Genomic DNA, 18,101 nt, shown 5'->3' with positions numbered 1-18,101 from the left:
CACCAGCAGTATGATCTCAGAACAGCTCCCCTCCTTTGTAAAGGACACCAGCGGTATGATCTCAGAACAGCTCCCCTCCTTTGTAAAGGACACCAGCAGTATGATCTCAGAACAGCTCCTTTGTAAAGGGCACCAGCAGTATGATCTCAGAACAGCTCCCCTCCTTTGTAAAGGACACCAGCAGTATGATCTCAGAACAGCTCCCCTCCTTTGTAAAGGACACCAGCAGTATGGTCTCAGAACAGCTCCCCTCCTTTGTAAAGGACACCAGCAGTATGATCTCAGAACAGCTCCCCTCCTTTGTAAAGGACACCGGCAGTATGATCTCAGAACAGCTCCCCTCCTTTGTAAAGGACACCAGCAGTATGATCTCAGAACAGCTCCTTTGTAAAGGACACCAGCAGTATGATCTCAGAACAGCTCCCCTCCTTTGTAAAGGACACCAGCAGTATGGTCTCAGAACAGCTCCCCTCCTTTGTAAAGGACACCAGCAGTATGATCTCAGAACAGCTCCCCTCCTTTGTAAAGGACACCGGCAGTATGATCTCAGAACAGCTCCCCTCCTTTGTAAAGCTCACCGGCAGTATGATCTCAGAACAGCTCCCCTCCTTTGTAAAGGACACCGGCAGTATGATCTCAGAACAGCTCCCCTCCTTTGTAAAGGACACCGGCAGTATGATCTATATTATTGAATCTCTTGATCCTCTCCCTGATAATACTTTGTTAGTTACTTTTGATGTTGAGTTGTTATACACAAATATTCCACACGAGGGCAGTATTGAAGCTATGGAACATTTTCTTTTGCAACGTGACCCCAATTAACTACCTTCCAGTGCATGCATTATAACATTGGCTGAAATAGTACTTGCACACAAGTACTTCATGTTTCTAAATGATTTCTTTATTCAGACAAAGGGTACTGCTATGGGATCCTCCATGGCTCCTAACTTTGTATGTGGGTTACATGGAGAAACATTTGTATGTTGGATACATTTTCAATCCTCTCAAAAATGTTTTCTGCCGAACATCATTATTTCGAAACGGTATATTGATGATATTTTTGTTCTATGGAGGGGTGATGCAAAACAGCTCCAGGCATTCCATGCTTTTCTTAACTCTTGTTCTGAGCATCTGAGATTTACTATGCAATCTGACACATGTCAAATCAGTTTCCTTGATCTTCTGATCTTGTGTGAAAATAATGTTCTATATACTGATCTTTACAGGAAACCTACTGATCGTAACAGTTTGTTGAGGGGTGATAGTTGTCACCTGTTTCCCTTGAAAAACAGTTTGCCTTACAGCCAATTCTGTTGAATTTGCAAAATTTGCTAAAAAAAAACCCAATCAGATTTAGACAGAAATATGGCTGAGACACAAAGAAAATTCAAGGAGAGGGGGTACAAAATGGTCAGATTAATACTGTCATTGAGAAAATTCAAAACAAACCGAGACAGGAACTTTTTCAAGGACAGTCTCGCAAAAAGAAGCATTCTTGCAACTACCCGCTATTCAAAGTGCTCTGAACAAATTAAGGGAATCGTTTAACAACATTGGCACATTCTAATATCCGATGACGGTATCGGTAATGTGTTTTCGGACCCTCCCTTGGTCGTATTCTCGCGGGGCAGAAATCTCAGAGATCAATTGGTAAACTCTGATTTACCACCCAAAAATATCCCTGCACAATGTCTACTGGATGGAAACTACAAGTGTAACGGCTGTGCTCAATGCAATGTCACTTACAAATGTAGATCCTTCAAACACCCCCAAACAGGGAAACAGATCCCAATCAAAGGTGTTATTTATCTTAGAACTTGTCCTTGTGGTAAAAATGATGTGGGTAAAACCAAGCGCCAATTAAACGTACCAATCGTAGCACCATTAGGTGCAAAAACTTGCGTACCCAGTTGCGGTCCACTTTTTGGAAGTGAACCACTCGATTTCGTACCTACGTTATATCGGCATCGAACATGTTACCCTCCCTAGGAGAAGGGGTGACCTCGACAATTTAATGTTAAAACGAGAGGCTGCCTGGATCTTTCATTTAAAGACCCTTGCTCCCCTCGGACTCAACGTAGACTTTGATCTGAAGCCATTCTTGTGATAATTGTGATTTTGCTATTGTAATTGTTTGTAGACATACAGTATGTAGCCAAATTGTATCTATGATCGTATGCTATCCTTTCAGGTTTTTGGTATGCTATCCTTTCAGGTTTTTGGTATGCTATCCTTTCAGGTTTTTGGTATGCTATCCTTTCAGGTTTTTGGTATGCTATCCTTTCAGGTTTTTGGTATGCTATCCTTTCAGGTTTTTGGTATGCTATCCTTTCAGGTTTTTGGTATGCTATCCTTTCAGGTTTTTGGTATGCTATCCTTTCAGGTTTTTGGTATGCTATCCTTTCAGGTTTTTGGTATGCTATTTTTATATCTGAGAATTAACCAATGATATCAGGCCACACCCGGCCATGATTACAGACACCTGTGTGTGTCCTTTGACACTATATAAACTAGTCACCCCACATTGTTTGTCGTTATACCCTGATGAAGACAGCTTGTCTGTCGAAACGTTGGTTATTAGGTTATTCAGTTATTGCATCTGAGCTCCTAGAGTGCGGCTCTCCTTAAATGTTTCAAGATATGAAACAAGACCTCAAGGATGCAGTCATCACATACAACAGGTATGTATATAGGCAACTACCAAAATAAAGGAAACACCAACATAGTGTCTTAATATGGCGTTGGACCACCACAAGCTACCTTGACATAGATTCTACAAGTGTCTGGAACTCTATCTGAGGGAATGCGACATCATTCTTCCACGAGAAATTCCACAATTTGGTGTTTTGTTGATGGTGGTGGAAAATGCTGTTTCAGGCGCTGCTCCAGAATCTCCCATAGAGACACACACACACACACACACACACACACACACACACACACACACACACACACACACACACACACACACACACACACACACACACACACACACACACACACACCCTTTAAACCCCTATGCTCCTTTGAGACCCCTCTTTCAAAGTCACTGAGATCTCTTCTTTTAGCCATGGTAGCCAAAATAATGGGCAACTAGGCATATTTATATATGACCCTAAGCATTTAATTTTGCAAACGTTTATAATTTTCCTATCACAATACCCAACCTGGCATTCTACATGACAGTTCAGTTGCCATCGAATCAGAACAGGACATTCAACTGTGTCATTCAGAGGTGACATACTACCTATATTATTAGACTAGAAACACAGATACATACAGAGCCAATCCTATCTGTTCACCCCACTCATCACCAGTGTCAAAGCCCAAAGCCTGTTCAGATAGCTTCATAGGAGCTGCATTGGGACCGCCTGACAACCCACCCACAGGCTGGTCATTTTAATATGAGAATCATTCTCATTTTAAATTCCCCAGATGAGGATTGATTGATCTCTATTAATCCTGTTATCAGCAGGCCACAGTAGGTTGTTCTGTTAGGAGAAGCAGGAGCTCTGCGGCGGTCACCGGGCTGGGAGAAATGGTGGCTCTCTTTGTGCTGTTACACACATGCGCACACACACATGCAGGCATGATTTCTCTCTCTCTCTCTCTCTCTCTCTCTCTCTCTCTCTCTCTCTCTCTCTCTCATAAACTAACACAAAGAGGCAGGCTTTTGATTGAGGAAGAATATAGTCAAATGAAAACTGTTATACTGTATAAATGAGGTCCTTGGTGGATCAACACTGTAGCAGCAGGAAGGGAGGGAGGAATGAAAGGAGGGCGAGAATAACAAATGGTGGTGGAGGAGGGGAAGCGGAGGAGAAATGACTCTGAAGAGAAGGAATAGTAGAAGTTAAATAAAGGGATCATTGTTATCCTGGGTGTTAGCCTGCTAGCGAAACATGGTGATGTTGTTTTGTGCAGCAGGTAGACAGGCAGCAGGAGAATAGAGACTGATGGGAAATGCCCCAGCCCATGACACTACTGGGAGTTAAACCTGACTGTCAGCACTCTAACACTAACTAACATGAGCTTTACATTCATTACAACACCACAGATAATGAAGAAAGGAACATAGCACACACAAACACACAACACACACACAACACATATATACACACACACAGCGTGTTCAACATTAAAGCTGAATCTTTATTAGTGTTATCTGGCTGGGGACTGAAGGAGAACATGGTTTATTCAGCCACAAATGCACTCCGTTGTCTAATGTGTTGGGAATTATAGAGACAATAGCTAGACAGATTTATTATGAACAATGGAAGAATTACAGGAGGCATAATAGACTACCCAGTCCCGGGGGGGGGGGGGGGGGGATTGGATTGTGATTGTGACATTTAACAGAAACACTGTGGAAATCTGAGACAGAAGTAGTGTACAATAATATTGCCCTTGACTCGACCTTCGCAGTATTACAGACTCTGATATCTCACAGTATTACAGACTCTGATATCTCGCAGTATTACGGACTCTGATATCTTGGAGCATTACAGACTCTGATATCTCGCTGTATTATGCACTCGGATATCTCGCTGTATTACGGACTTGGATATCTTGCTGTATTACGGACTCTGATATCTCGCAGTATTACGGACTCTGATATCTCAGAGCATTACAGACTCTGATATCTCGCAGTATTATGGACTCTGATATCTTGCAGTATTACGGACTCTGATATGTCACAGTATTACCGACTCTGATATCTCGCAGTATTATGGACTTGGATATCTCTTAGTATTACGGACTGATATCTCGCAGTAGTATGGACTTGGATATCTCTTAGTATTACGGACTGATATCTCACAGTATTATGGACTTGGATATCTCTTAGTATTACGGACTCTGATATCTCCTCAAGGAAAGGAAATAAAGGATGTGAGAGAGTGGTGTTTTTATAACTCAGTTTAGTGATAGTGTGTCCTGCAACTTTAGAAAAAGCCTTAAAGAGATAAACTCTCTTCATTTCAGAGTATTTTGACTCAATCTGTAATCCTTTGACTCGAAGAGGAAACTATGAGGTTGGCTTTAATGACTGATAAATCACATTCTCTCTCTCTTTCTCTCTCACTCAACTCTCTCTCTCTCTCTCCTATCCCAGTGGCTACTATCTTCACGGTACCAAATGTCAAGCTGCAGGTGGAGTCAGGTGACAGTATACAGGTGTGTACCAGGACCAGCTCCAGCCATGCTAAAGGACCGTCCAGCAGCAAACACTGACCGGGGCAGACTGCCCCACAGCTAGCCAGGTATGTACACACACACACACACGCACGCACGCACACACGCACACACACACACATACATACACAAACACATACACACACACATACACACACACACACATACATTAAATGCTAGTAAAATGAAATGCATGCTCTTCAACCGATCGCTGCTCGCACCCGCCCGCCCGACAAGCATCACTACTCTGGACCGTTCTGACTTAGAATATGTGGACAACTATAAATACCTAAGTGTCTGGCTAGACTGTAAACTCTCCTTCCAGACTCACATTAAGCATCTCTAATCCAAAGTTAAATCTAGAATCGGCTTCCTATTTCGCTACAAAGCCTCCTTCACTCATGCTGGCAAACATACCCTTGTAAAACTGACTATCCTACCGATCCTTGACTTCGGCGATGTCATTTATAAAATAGCCTCCAACACTCAACTCAGCAAATTGGATGCAGTCTATCACAGTGCCATCCGTTTTGTCACCAAAGCCCCATATACTACCCACCACTGCGACCTGTATGCTCTCTTTGGCTGGTCCTCGTTACATATTCGTCACCAAACCCACTGGCTCCAGGTCATCTATAAGTCTTTGCTAGGTATAGCTCCGCCTTATCTCAGCTCATTGGTCACCATAGCAACACCCACCCGTAGCACGCGCTCCAGCAGGTATATTTCACTGGTCATCCCCAAAGCCAACACCTCCTTTGGCCGCCTTTCCTTCCAGTTCTCTGCTGCCATTGACTGGAACGAATTGCAAAAATCACTGAAGTTGGACACTTATATCTGCCTCACTAACTTTAAGCGTCAGCTGTCAGAGCAGCTTACCGATCGCTGCAGCTGTACACAGCCCATCTGTGAATAGCCCATCCAACCAACTACCTACCTCATCCCCATATTTGTTTTTCTGCTCTTTTGCACACCAGTATTTCTACTTGCACATCCTCATCTGCACATATATCACTCCAGTGTAAATTGCTAAATTGTAATTACTTCGCCACTATTGGCCTATTTATTGCCTTACCTCCTTACTTCATTTGCACACACTGTATACAGATTTTTGTATTGTGTTATTGGCTGTACGTTTGTTTATCCCATGTGTAACTCTGTGTTGTTGTTTTTGTCGCACTGCTTTGCTTTATCTTGGCCAGGTCGCAGTTGTAAATGAGAACTTGTTCTGAACTGGGCTACCTGGTTAAATAAAGGTGAAATAAAAAAATTAAAAAATACACACACATACACACATACACAAACACATATATATACACACACATACACACAAACATATACACTACCATTCAAAAGTTTGGGGTCACTTAGAAATGTCCTTGTTTTTGAAAGAAAAGCTAATTTTTTGTTCATTAAAATAACATCAAATTGATCAGAAATATGGTGTAGCCATTGTAAATGTTGTAAATGACTATTGTAGCTGTAAACGGCAGATTTTTTAATGGAATATCTACATAGGTGTACAGAGGACATTATCAGCAACCATCACTCCTGTGTTCCAATGGCAGGTTGTGTTAGCTAATCCAAGTTTATAATTTTAAAGGCTAATTGATCATTAGAAAACCCTTTTGCAATTATGTTAGCACAGCTGAAAACTGTGTCCTGATTAAAGAAGCAATAAAACTGTCTTTCTTTCGACTAGTTGAGTATCTGGAGCATCAGCATTTATGGGTTCGAATACAGGCTCAAAATGGCCAGAAACAAAGACCTTTCTTCTGAAACTCGTCAGTCTATTCTTGTTCTGAATAATGAAGGCTATTCCATGGAGAAATTGCTAAAAAACTGAAGATCTCGTACAACGCTGTGTACTACTCCCTTCACAGAACAGCGCAAACTGGCTCTAACCATAATAGAAAGAGGAGTGGGAGGCCCCGGTGCACAACTGAGCATGAGGACAAGTACATTAGAGTGTCTAGTTTGAGAAACAGACGCCTCACAAGTCCTCAACTGGCAGCTTCATTAAATAATACCCGCAAACACCAGTCTCAACGTCAACAGCGAAGAGGCGACTCCGGGATGCTGGCCTTCTAGGCAGAGTTCCTCTGTCCAGTGTCTATGTTCTTTTTCCCATCATAATATTTCCATTTTTTTTGGCCAGTCTGAGATATGGCTTTTTCTTTGCAACTCTACCTAGAAGGCCAGCATCCCGGAGTCGCCTCTTCGCTGTTGACGTTGAGACTGGTGTTTTGCGGGTACCATACCACCAACAAAAACCAGCTGCCTTCTGACCACTAACAACCCTCAAAGGATCCTAAAGCTGAAGTGGTCATGATATGGTATCGTAAAGTGTAGCAGGGGATCCTGTGTAATGGCTGGTGGGTTATCTTCAGCTCTGACTGGGGAAGGTGGTGGTCCTGTCCAGGAGGGACGGGGTTCCCTATTCACCAGGCACATAAAGAGGCTGTATTTGCATGTAATGAGAGCTCTGGGGGCCAGGCGGAGGGGATAATGATGGTGAAGGGGCCAGGGCCAAACTTAAGGGCCACACCAGGGCCCCACTCACAGGATTAAACCTGCAGTTACAGACAGACAGGTGCAGGGACAGGTGCATGGGTTTAGGGATGGGGATCGTTGGGTGAAGACTGACTGGAGAGGATGACAACCACACACCTACTCACTCACACACACACACACACACACACACACACACACACACACACACACACACACACACACACACACACACCCCCCCCCCCCCCCTAGGGCCATAGGGTACATAAACCAAGCACAGTAGTTTTACACACTAAACTGGACTATGTATCTATCTCCTCTCCTCCTCCCTCTATTTCACACCATCATTTCATCCCATATCCTCCTACAGTGTATGTATGCGTGTGAATGTGTGTGTATGTTCGTGCTCGCGTTTGTGCGTGCGTTCATGCGTGTGTGTGTGTGTGTGTGTGTGTGTAAGAGCTGAGAGTGGAAGTCACCCCACTGGGAGAGCTGTGTCCTCTCAGCTGCAGTATTCTTATTGAAATGATCCTCTTTGTCCCTGCCCTTCCCACTGCCTGACAGACTGACAGAGCCCCAGTGATAGCAGACTAATCCACACGCACGCACGCACGCGCGCGCACACACACACACACACACACACACACACACACACACACACACACACACACACACACACACACACACACACACACACATACATGAATGTCTGGTATTCCAGTGAAGATTTCTGAAAGGTGAGAAGAAGAAGAGGAGGAGGAGGAGGAGGGGAGAATGTGGTGTGGAGGATAGAAGACTCTACGAGGACCAGGAGGAAGTGTTGTATTATTTATAAGAGGTAGTGCAGACAGACAGACAGACAGACAGACAGACAGACAGACAGACAGACAGACAGACAGACAGACAGACAGACAGACAGACAGACAGACAGACAGACAGACAGACAGACAGACAGACAGACAGACAGACAGACGGGCAGGGTGTATTCTTCCGAGGGGTTAATTCCCAGTAGACAGTCTTTGTGCTGTCTAGATGGCTGTTATCACAGAGCCCACTACCTGTCTGTTATAGAACTGAATCAAGACCAGAGAGACTGACACATCTCAGACACGCAGCTGTCTGTACTACCTTCAGACTGGAGAGAGAGAGAGGGAGAGAGACAGAGAAGGAGAGAGGGAGATATAGAGAGAGATAGTGAAGGGAAAAGAGAGGAAGACAAGATGGAGGAAGGTGGGGTGGTGAAGAGGGGGTAACAAGAGTAGAGTCATTGAACACTGGTCACTTTAATAATGTTTACATACTGTTTTACCCACTTCATATGTATATACTGTATTCTAGTCAAGGCTCATTCTATATAACTACTGCTGTACACACCTTTTCTATTCATATACTGTCCATAATGTCTATACACACCATCATATACATATAGATGTATATCCCGGACTCTGACATTGCTCGTTGTAATATTTCTATACTTCTTAATTCCTTTATTTAAATTTTTGGGATTTGTGTGTGTTGTTTTGTATTGTTAGGTGTTACTGCACTGCAATAACATCTGCAAAATATGTGTACTCGGCCAATACAATTTGATTTGATTTAGAGAGAGAGCAAAGAAGAGCAAAGAAGAGCAAAGCAAAGAAATAGAGACATACTGTACATGATAGGCATGTGTGTTGTTTGAAGGGGGAAGGCAGGAGAGTGAGAGAGAGAGAGAAACAGAGAGGATGAGAGAAAAAGAGAAAGAGAAAGAGAGAGGAGGGAAAAAACAGGCCTCACAGGCTGCACATGGACAGTTATAGAAGTGTACTGCAGAGCTATACTGTATGTTTATTCATGAGTGTGCATTATTCAGGGGAATGGCTGATGCAACATTGTACCTTGCCTTTGCAATGGCTCTCTCTGTACCATCGATCCTCACGATGACCATGAAGTTCACTTTGAAGTTATTTTCGACCACCTTTAGGTTGACTTCCATTGAGTTTGTACTTCTTGCAATCAGCCTCGCAAACGTCAGTTTCATATTGCACCGTTCCGTTGGCTCAGAGGTAATAGTCTACAGTCAGCTCCTCTCCTCATCTCCTTTCCTCATCTTCTTTCCTGGTGTCACAGAGAATGACTGGTGAAAACAAGCGTTGCATAGGCCTTTAGCTGTGTTTTCACGTCTGTGCAGAGAGGAGATGAGCAGTACCTGATGTAGCATTACCTGATGTAGCAGTACCTGATGTAGCAGTACCTGATGTACGCTATAGCAGTACCTGATGTAGCAGTACCTTTCAGCAGCCAGCCAGCCAGACAGACAGACATGTGAGAGTCAGACAGACAGAGAAAGCAGCTCTGGGTCAGAAAGAGGACACTATGGGCCCTCAGCATCACAATAACACCCACAAGTGCGCTGAAGCTACAGTTGGAAGTTTACATACACTTAGGTTGGAGTCATTAAAACTCGTTTTTCAACCACTCCACAAATTTCTTGTTAACAAACTATAGTTTTGGCAAGTCGGTTAGGACGTCTATTTTGTGCATGACACAAGTCATTTTTCCAACAATTGTTTACAGACAGATTATTTCACTTATAATTCACTGTATCACAATTCCAGTGGGTCAGACGTTTACATACACTAAGTTGACTGTGCCTTTAAACAGCTTGGAAAATTCCAGAAAATGATGTCATGGCTTTAGAAGCTTCTGATAGGCTAATTGACATCATTTGAGGTGTACCTGTGGATGTATTTCAAGTCCTACCTTCAAACTTAGTGCCTCTTTGCTTGACATCATGGGAAAATCAAAAGAAATCAGCCAAGACCTCAGAAAAAAAATTGTAGACCTCCACAAGTCTGGTTCATCCTTGGGAGTAATTTCCAAATGCCTGAAAGTACCACATTCATCTGTACAAACAATAGTACACAAGTATAAACACCATGGGACCACGCAGCCGTCATACTGCTCAGGAAGGAGATGCGTTCTGTCTCCTAGAGATCAACGTACTTTGGTGCGAAAAGTACAAATCAATCCCAGAACAACAGCAAAGGACCTTGTGAAGATGCTGGAGGAAACAGTTACAAAAGTATCTATATCCAGAGTAAAACGAATCCCATATCGACATAACTTCAAAGGCCGCTCAGCAAGGAAGAAGCCACTGCTCCAAAACCGCCATACAAAAGCCAGACTAAGGTTTGCAACTGCACATGGGGACAAAGATCGTACTTTTTGTAGAAATATCCTCTGCTCTGATGAAACAAAAATAGAACTGTTTGGCCATAATGACCACCGTTATAATTGGAGGAAAAGGGGGGATGCTTGCAAGACGAAGAACACCATCCAAACCGTGAAGCATGGGGGTGGCAGCATCATGTTGTGGGGGTGCTTTGCTGCAGGAGGGACTGGTGCACTTCACAAAATAGATTGCATCATGAGGTAGGAAAATTATTTGGACATATTGAAGCAACATCTCAAGACATCAGTCAGGAAGTTAAAGCTTGGTCACAAATGGGTCTTCCAAATGGACCATGACCCCAAGCATACTTCCAAAGTTGTGGCAAAATGGCTTAAGGAAAACAAAGTCAAGGTATTGGAGTGGCCATCACAAAGCCCTGACCTCAATCATATAGAAAATGTGTGGGCAGAACTGAAAAAGTGCGAGCAAGGAGGCCTATAAACCTGACTCAGTTACAACAGCTCTGTGAGGAGGAATGGGCCAAAATTCACCCAACTTATTGTGGGAAGCTTGTGGAAGGCTACTGGAAACGTTTGACCCAAGTTAAACAATTTAAAGGCATTGCTACCAAATACTAATTGAGTGTATGTAAACTTCTGACCCACTGGGAATGTGATGAAAGAAATAAAAGCTGAAATAAATCATTCTCTCTACTATTATTCTGACATTTCACATTCTTAAAATAAAGTGGTGATCCTAACTGACCTAAGACACGGAATTTTTACGAGGATTAAATGTCAGGAATTGTGAAAAACTGAGTTTAAATGTATTTGGCTAAGGTGTATGTGAACTTCCGACTTCAACTTTATACTGTCTGTCCTTTCGGTCCACTATGTAGAGCAGCCAGGCAGCTGTTTATGTGGCTCTCACACACATTCAGCCACACACGCTCACACAGACACACACACAACGTTTAGCCATGCCGGCTCAGTGGCCACCTGCCTGAGGGACTCCATACCTCAGCATTGTGTTACTTGAGTCTTTGCATATGCCATACACACACACACACACACACACACACACACACACACACACACACACACACACACACACACACACACACACACACACACACACACACACACACACACACCAGTGCACGGATTTCACGCACCAGAGCACACCCTGGCTTCTTGTCCTATATCCTTTAAAAAAAATATATATATATATAATATATATATAATTTATAACAAAAAAAACACAAGGAAGGGGTAACATTAAAGTATTAGAACATGAAGGACAAACAATACAGCATCAAGACACTATCAAACATGTATCAGTCCCATCCTTATGTGTGAGGGTGCATGTGCATGATAGTGATATAAAATATATGTCATAGTTTCCTTTTTCATGATCCTATGTCCTTTAACCAGCATCAACATGTTTCATCACCTTCAACTAGATCCAACAGTAAAGCTCTGTACTTTAGTGTAGCATTTTGTATTTTCTATGCCATTTAAATTGCCAAAGCCCTAAAAATTGTCAAAGACTCCAGCCACCCTAGTCATAAACTACAGCAAGCGTTACCGGAGCACCAAGTCTAGGTCGAAACAGCTCCTTGACAGCTTCTACCCCCTAGCAATTAGACTGCTAAACCTTTAATCAAATGGCTACTCTGACTATTTGCTTTTTTTAGCAAATATTTTCTTACTTTTTTAAAAATTCTGCATTGTTGGTTAAGGGGTTGTAAGTAACCATTTCACGGTAAGTTCTACATCGGTTGTATTCGGCGAATGTGACAAATACAATTTGATTTGATTTAAATAGTCTACATACAGTATATACTGTATCGTACACAGACAACAACTGGTGTTTTTGCTATGACAGTCTTTTTTAGGTTCACAGAATGACCTGGTAGAAAGTTTTCAGAGGGAAGACAAACTGCTTTAAAGCTGTCCCCTGCTGTGTGCCTGGGTGAGGGAGAAAGGAAGGAATGAAGAGAGGGAGTGAGGGAGGGATAGAGGGATCACCTGAGGCACTGCCTTCAGGAATGGAGAGCTTTCTGTCAAATAACCTCGCTTTGCTCTCCTCAGTGTTTCTACTCAGCACCAATCCCTGATTCCACTGGCTGTGTCCCATTTTGCAGACTCTCCCTTCTTTGTTTTGATTCTCTCCTCTCTCTCGCCCTCTTTTTCTCCTTCTCTCTCTCCATCTCCCTCTCCATCTCCCTCTCTTTGTAAACGAATATGCAGTGTGAATAGAGATTGTAATACATTCCTCAGGAGTGTATTATGAATTGGCTCGGTCATTCCCTGCAGAAGGTGCATGAGTCACCAGTGTGTGGATGTGTTTTTTAAAGGCCCCATTTCCCTCTGTTAAATCTTTCACCCTTCCTTCCTGCCTTCTTTCATGGTGGTCTGAGCTGAGCTGGGAACAGTCTTTGGACCTGAGAACAGTCAGCCTTCCAAGTGTTGAAGTGGAGAGTAAAAGGGTGGTTGGAAGTTTTCTCTGTGTGACTCAGTTTGGTGGTGCAGTATGGAGCTTGTGATTTTACTGATTCTACTAAGCTCTGAATCACTACCACCTCAGCGCCTTCATTTAGGCCTATATATAATATACTGTAGATAGCACTATTCTGGGCTGAATGTCTGAATGCTTTTATGTGATAGAGTATTGTCTTAGTAGAAGTTGGTACATGAATTACTCATTCAAATATTTCTTTTCTCTTGTAAAATAATGTTCAATACCTTCTGTAGAAACACTTGGTTTGTTACATTTTAATGTCAGTTATGATTTGATTTCCAACCATATTTCTCTTTCTGTTTCTCCATATTCTGTGCTCCATCATACCTCACTGTAAAACATCTAACTGTGAGTCTCTCCCCCTCTCCTCTCCTCTGCTCCCCTCTCCTCTCCTCCTTGTTCCCTCTCTATCTTACAGCACTATAACTCTCATTAGCCGTCAGTTCACACCCTCTCTCTCGCGCGCGCACGCTCTCTCTCTCTCTCTCTCTCTCTATTCCCTCACTTTATCTCTCCTGAGTTCTCCCTGTCTTCTCTCTCACTGTAATTATTTATTTCACTTACTCTCTCGCTCCTTTTCCATCTCTCCCCCTCTGCTCCTTCTCTCTCCCTCCCTCCCTCCCCCCTTCTCTCTGGTGTTGTGGTTGAGTATCTTTCTCTCTCTCTCTCTTCCCTTTGCCCTCTCTAGTGTGAGAGTAAAGCTCTTTCTTTCTTTGGGCCTGTGTGATTGACAGGCTTGGGGATTGGATCTGATGAGCCACGCTCTCTCACAGGGTCAAGGAGCCTAGTTAGCAGGAGTTGTCAGAGAGAGGAAGAAGAGAGAGAGAGAAAAGAGAGAGGGATGAGGGGGAGAGGGTTCAGGACTCCCCCGGGCAGGTGTTCATCTCAGCAAGACAGCCCCCCCACCACACACACACACACACACACACACATACACGCACACACACTCCCTTTCCTCACACCTCCCCCAGCTTGGCTCAGGAAGATGGGGCAGGCAAGCAGAGAGAAGGGGTGATAGAGCCCTACAGGGAGATGGGGGAATTGATTTCATGTGTAATTTGTTTATCACTAGAGGGGACAAATGCCATCCACCTTTGAGGGGGAGGGGGGAGCGGAGCTGAGGAGGAGAGAGAGGGAGGAGAGAGAGGGAGGAGATCTGACTCTGGATCTCTCTCTCATTACCATAAGCTCCCTTCAGACCTCCTCCAGTTGTAGGAATGTTTTTCACTTGCTCCCTCTCTCTCTCTCTCTCTCTCTCTCTCTCTCTCTGTTTCTCACCCTCCCTCTCTCTCTCTCTTTCTGTTTCTCACCCTCCCTCTCTCTCTCTTTCTGTTTCTCACCATCCCTCTCTTGCTCTCTTTCTCTGTTTCTCATCCTCTCTCTTTCTCTGTTTCTCACCCTCTCTCTCTTTCTCTGTTTCTCACCCTCTCTCTCTTTCTCTGTTTCTCACCCTCCCTCTCTCGCGCTCTCTTTCTGTTTCTCACCCTCCCTCTCTCCAGCTCCCATCTCTGTCTTTTTCTCTCTCCCGTAGTATCTGACAGTAGTTCATGTTGTTGAGCTCAGCCTCTAAATAGATAACCTCTGGCAGATGATGATGAATATGAAGAAAACTAAGAATGTGCGTGTGTGTGTGTGTGTGTGTGTGTGTGTGTGTGTGTGTGTGTGTGTGTGTGTGTGTGTGTGTGTGTGTGTGTGTGTGTGTGTGTGTGTGTGTGTGTGTGTGTGTGTGTGTGTGTGTGCGAGTGTGTGTGCGTGCATGCGTTCCTGGATGGAGACAGTGGTGATTATGAGCTCAGATGGCTCAGCACCCCTCCGTGTCACCCAACCAGATGGTGTAATCCTTATTCAGGAAGTGAATTGGACATACATAAAGAAAAGCTCTGCAATTTACTCCCCTCTTCATTTTTTATAAAATGGCAAGTTATTGCTTTAAAACACCCGCCTTCGTTATTTATTTCCCAGTAGGAAAGGGGGAGAAACAGAAATAAAGAATAGGTTGAGAATATTTGTCACAGCAGCCTGGCGGAAGCCGTCAAACTGTGGTAAACAAAATCACATTAAGGTTCTGGAGATAAAGGACATGTATTGGTACACAGTATGAACACAACACACTACACCTCTCTCTCTCTCAATTCAATTCAGCCTTTCTCAATAGCAAGGCTGTGCTCACTGAGTCTGTACATAATCAAAGCTTTCCTTAAGTTTGGGTCAGTCACAGTGGTCAGGTATTTTGCCACTGTGAACTCTTTGTTTTGGGCCAAATAGCATTCTAGTTTGCTCAGTTTTTTTGTTAGTTCTTTCCAATGTGTCAAGTAATTATCTTTTTGTTTTCTCATGATTTGATTGGGTCTAATTGTGTTGCTGTTCTGGGGCTCTGTGGGGTCTGTTTGTGTTTGTGAACAGAGCCCCAGGACCAGCTTGCTTAGGGGGCTCTTCCCCAGGTTCATTTCTCTGTGGGTGATGGTATTGTTATGGAAGGTTTGGGAATCGCTTCCTTTTAGGTGGTTGTAGAATTTAACAGCTCTTTTCTGGATTTTGATAATTAGCGGGTATCAGCCTAATTCTGCTCTGCATGCATTATTTGGTGTTCTACGTTGTACACGGAGGATATTTTTGCAGAATTCTGCATGCAGAGTCTCCATTTGGTGTTTGTCCCATTTTGTGAATTCTTGGTTGGTGGGCGGACCCCAGACCTCACAACCGTAAAGGGCAATGGGTTCTATACCTGATTCAAGTATTTTTAGCCAGATCCTAATTTGTATATCGAATCTTATGTTCCTTTTTATAGCATAGAATGCCCTTCTTGCCTTGTCTCTCAGATCGTTCACAGCTTTATGGAAGTTACCTGTGGTGCTGATGTTTAGGCCAAGGTATGTATAGTTTTTTGTGTGCTCTAGGGCAACGGTGTCTAGATGGAATTTGTATTTGTGGTCCTGGCGACTGGACCTTTTTTGGAACACCATTATTTTGGTCTTACTGAGATTTACTGTCAGTTCCCAGGTCTGGCAGAATCTGTGCAAAAGATCTAGGTGCTGCTGTAGGCCCTCCTTGGTTGGTGACAGAAGCACCAGATCATCAGCAAACAGTAGACATTTGACTTCAGATTCTAGTAGGGTGAGGCCGGGTGCTGCAGACTTTTCTAGTGCCCTCGACAATTCGTTGATATATATGTTGAAGACGGTGGGGCTTAAGCTGCATCCCTGTCTCACCCCACGGCCCTGTGGGAAGAAATGTGTGTGTTTTTTGCTTATTTTAACCGCACACTTGTTGTTTGTGTAAATGGATTTTATAATGTCCTATGTTTTCCCCCAATACCACTTTCCATCAATTTGTATAGCAGACCCTCATGCCAAATTGAGTCAAAGGCTTTTTTGAAATAAACAAAGCGTGAGAAGACTTTTCCTTTTGTTTTGGTTTGTTTGTCAATTAGGGTGTGCAGGGTGAATACGTGATCTGTCGTACGATAATTTGGTAAAAAGCCAATTTGACATTTGCTTTCACTGAGGAAATGTACTAGTCTGCTGTTAATGATAATGCAGAGGATTTTCCGAAGGTTGCTGTTGACGCATATCCCATGGTAGTTATTGGGCTCAAATTTGTTTCCACTTTTGTGGATTGGAAGGATTAGTCCTTGGTTCCAAATATTGAAGAAGATGCCAAAGCTAAGGATGATGTTAAAGAGTTTTAGTATAGCCAATTGGAATTTGTTGTCTGTTTATTTGATCATTTCATTGAGGATACCATCAACACAACAGGCCTTTTTGGGTTGGAGGGTTTTTATTTTGTCCTGTACTTCATTCAAGTTAATTGGAGAATCCAGTGGCTTCTGGTAGTCTTTAATAGTTGATTCTAAGTTTTGTATTGGATCATGTATATGTTTTTGCTGTTAGTTCTTTGTTATAGAGCTAAAAAGATTGGAGAAGTGGTTTACCCATACATCTCCATTTTAGATAGATAATTCTTTGTGTTGTTGTTTGTTTAGTGTTTTCCAATTTTCTAGTCTATGGATTCTTCAATTACATTGAGCTGATTTCTGGCTGTTCTTGCTTTTTCCGTAGTGTATTTCTGTATTGTTTTAGTGATTCACCATCGTGAAGGCGTAGACTCAGGTTTTCCGGGTCTCTATGTTTTTGGTTGGACAGTTTCTCAATTTCTTTCTTAGATTTATTCATTCTTCATCAAAACATTTGTCATTGTTGTTCATTTTCTTCGGTTTTCTATTTGAGATTTTTAGATTTTATAGGGAAGCTGAGAGGTCAAATATACTGTTGAGATGTTCTACTGCCAAGTTTACACCGTCACTATTACAGTGGAACGTTTTGTCCAGGAAGTTGTCTAAAAGGGATTGAATTTGTTGTCGCCTAATAGTTTTTTGGTAGGTTTCCAAACTACATTCCCTTCCATCTATAGCATTTCTTAATATTACTCAGTTCCTTTGGCTTTGATACCTCGTGATTGAGTATTGCTCTGTTCAAGTAGACTGTGATTTTGCTGTGGTCTGATAGGGGTGTCAGTGGGCTGACTGTGAACGCTCTGAGAGACTCTGGGTTGAGGTCAGTGATAAAGTAGTCTACAGTACTGCTGCCAAGAGATGAGCTATAGGTGTAGCTAACATAGGAATCCCCACGAAGCCTACCATTGACTATGTACATACCCAGCGTGTGACAAAGCTGCAGGAGTTGTGAACTGTTTTTGTTGGTTATGTTGTCATAGTTGTGCC

At 43.1% G+C, this 18,101-nt stretch overlaps 1 protein-coding gene across 2 annotated transcripts in view; it reads left to right on the top strand.

The window, feature by feature from the left end:
* LOC106605507 (cyclin-dependent kinase 14) overlaps nt 1-18,101 on the top strand; it is a 198,205-nt gene that overhangs the window by 140,758 nt on the left and 39,346 nt on the right. For both annotated transcript variants that reach the window (XM_045718621.2, XM_045718622.2), the window contains one exon: nt 5,114-5,261. In XM_045718621.2, coding sequence (XP_045574577.1) covers nt 5,114-5,232 — 119 coding nt within the window. In that variant the 3' untranslated portion in view covers nt 5,233-5,261. The remainder of the gene's footprint in view (nt 1-5,113; nt 5,262-18,101) is intronic.

The sequence above is a fragment of the Salmo salar genome, chromosome 05, assembly GCF_965601325.2.
Source record: "Salmo salar chromosome 05, fSalSal1, whole genome shotgun sequence".
NCBI classification, from domain to species: Eukaryota; Metazoa; Chordata; class Actinopteri; order Salmoniformes; family Salmonidae; genus Salmo; species Salmo salar.
Note: the sequence above shows the minus strand (reverse complement) of the source record. Positions and strands in the feature narration are given on the sequence as shown.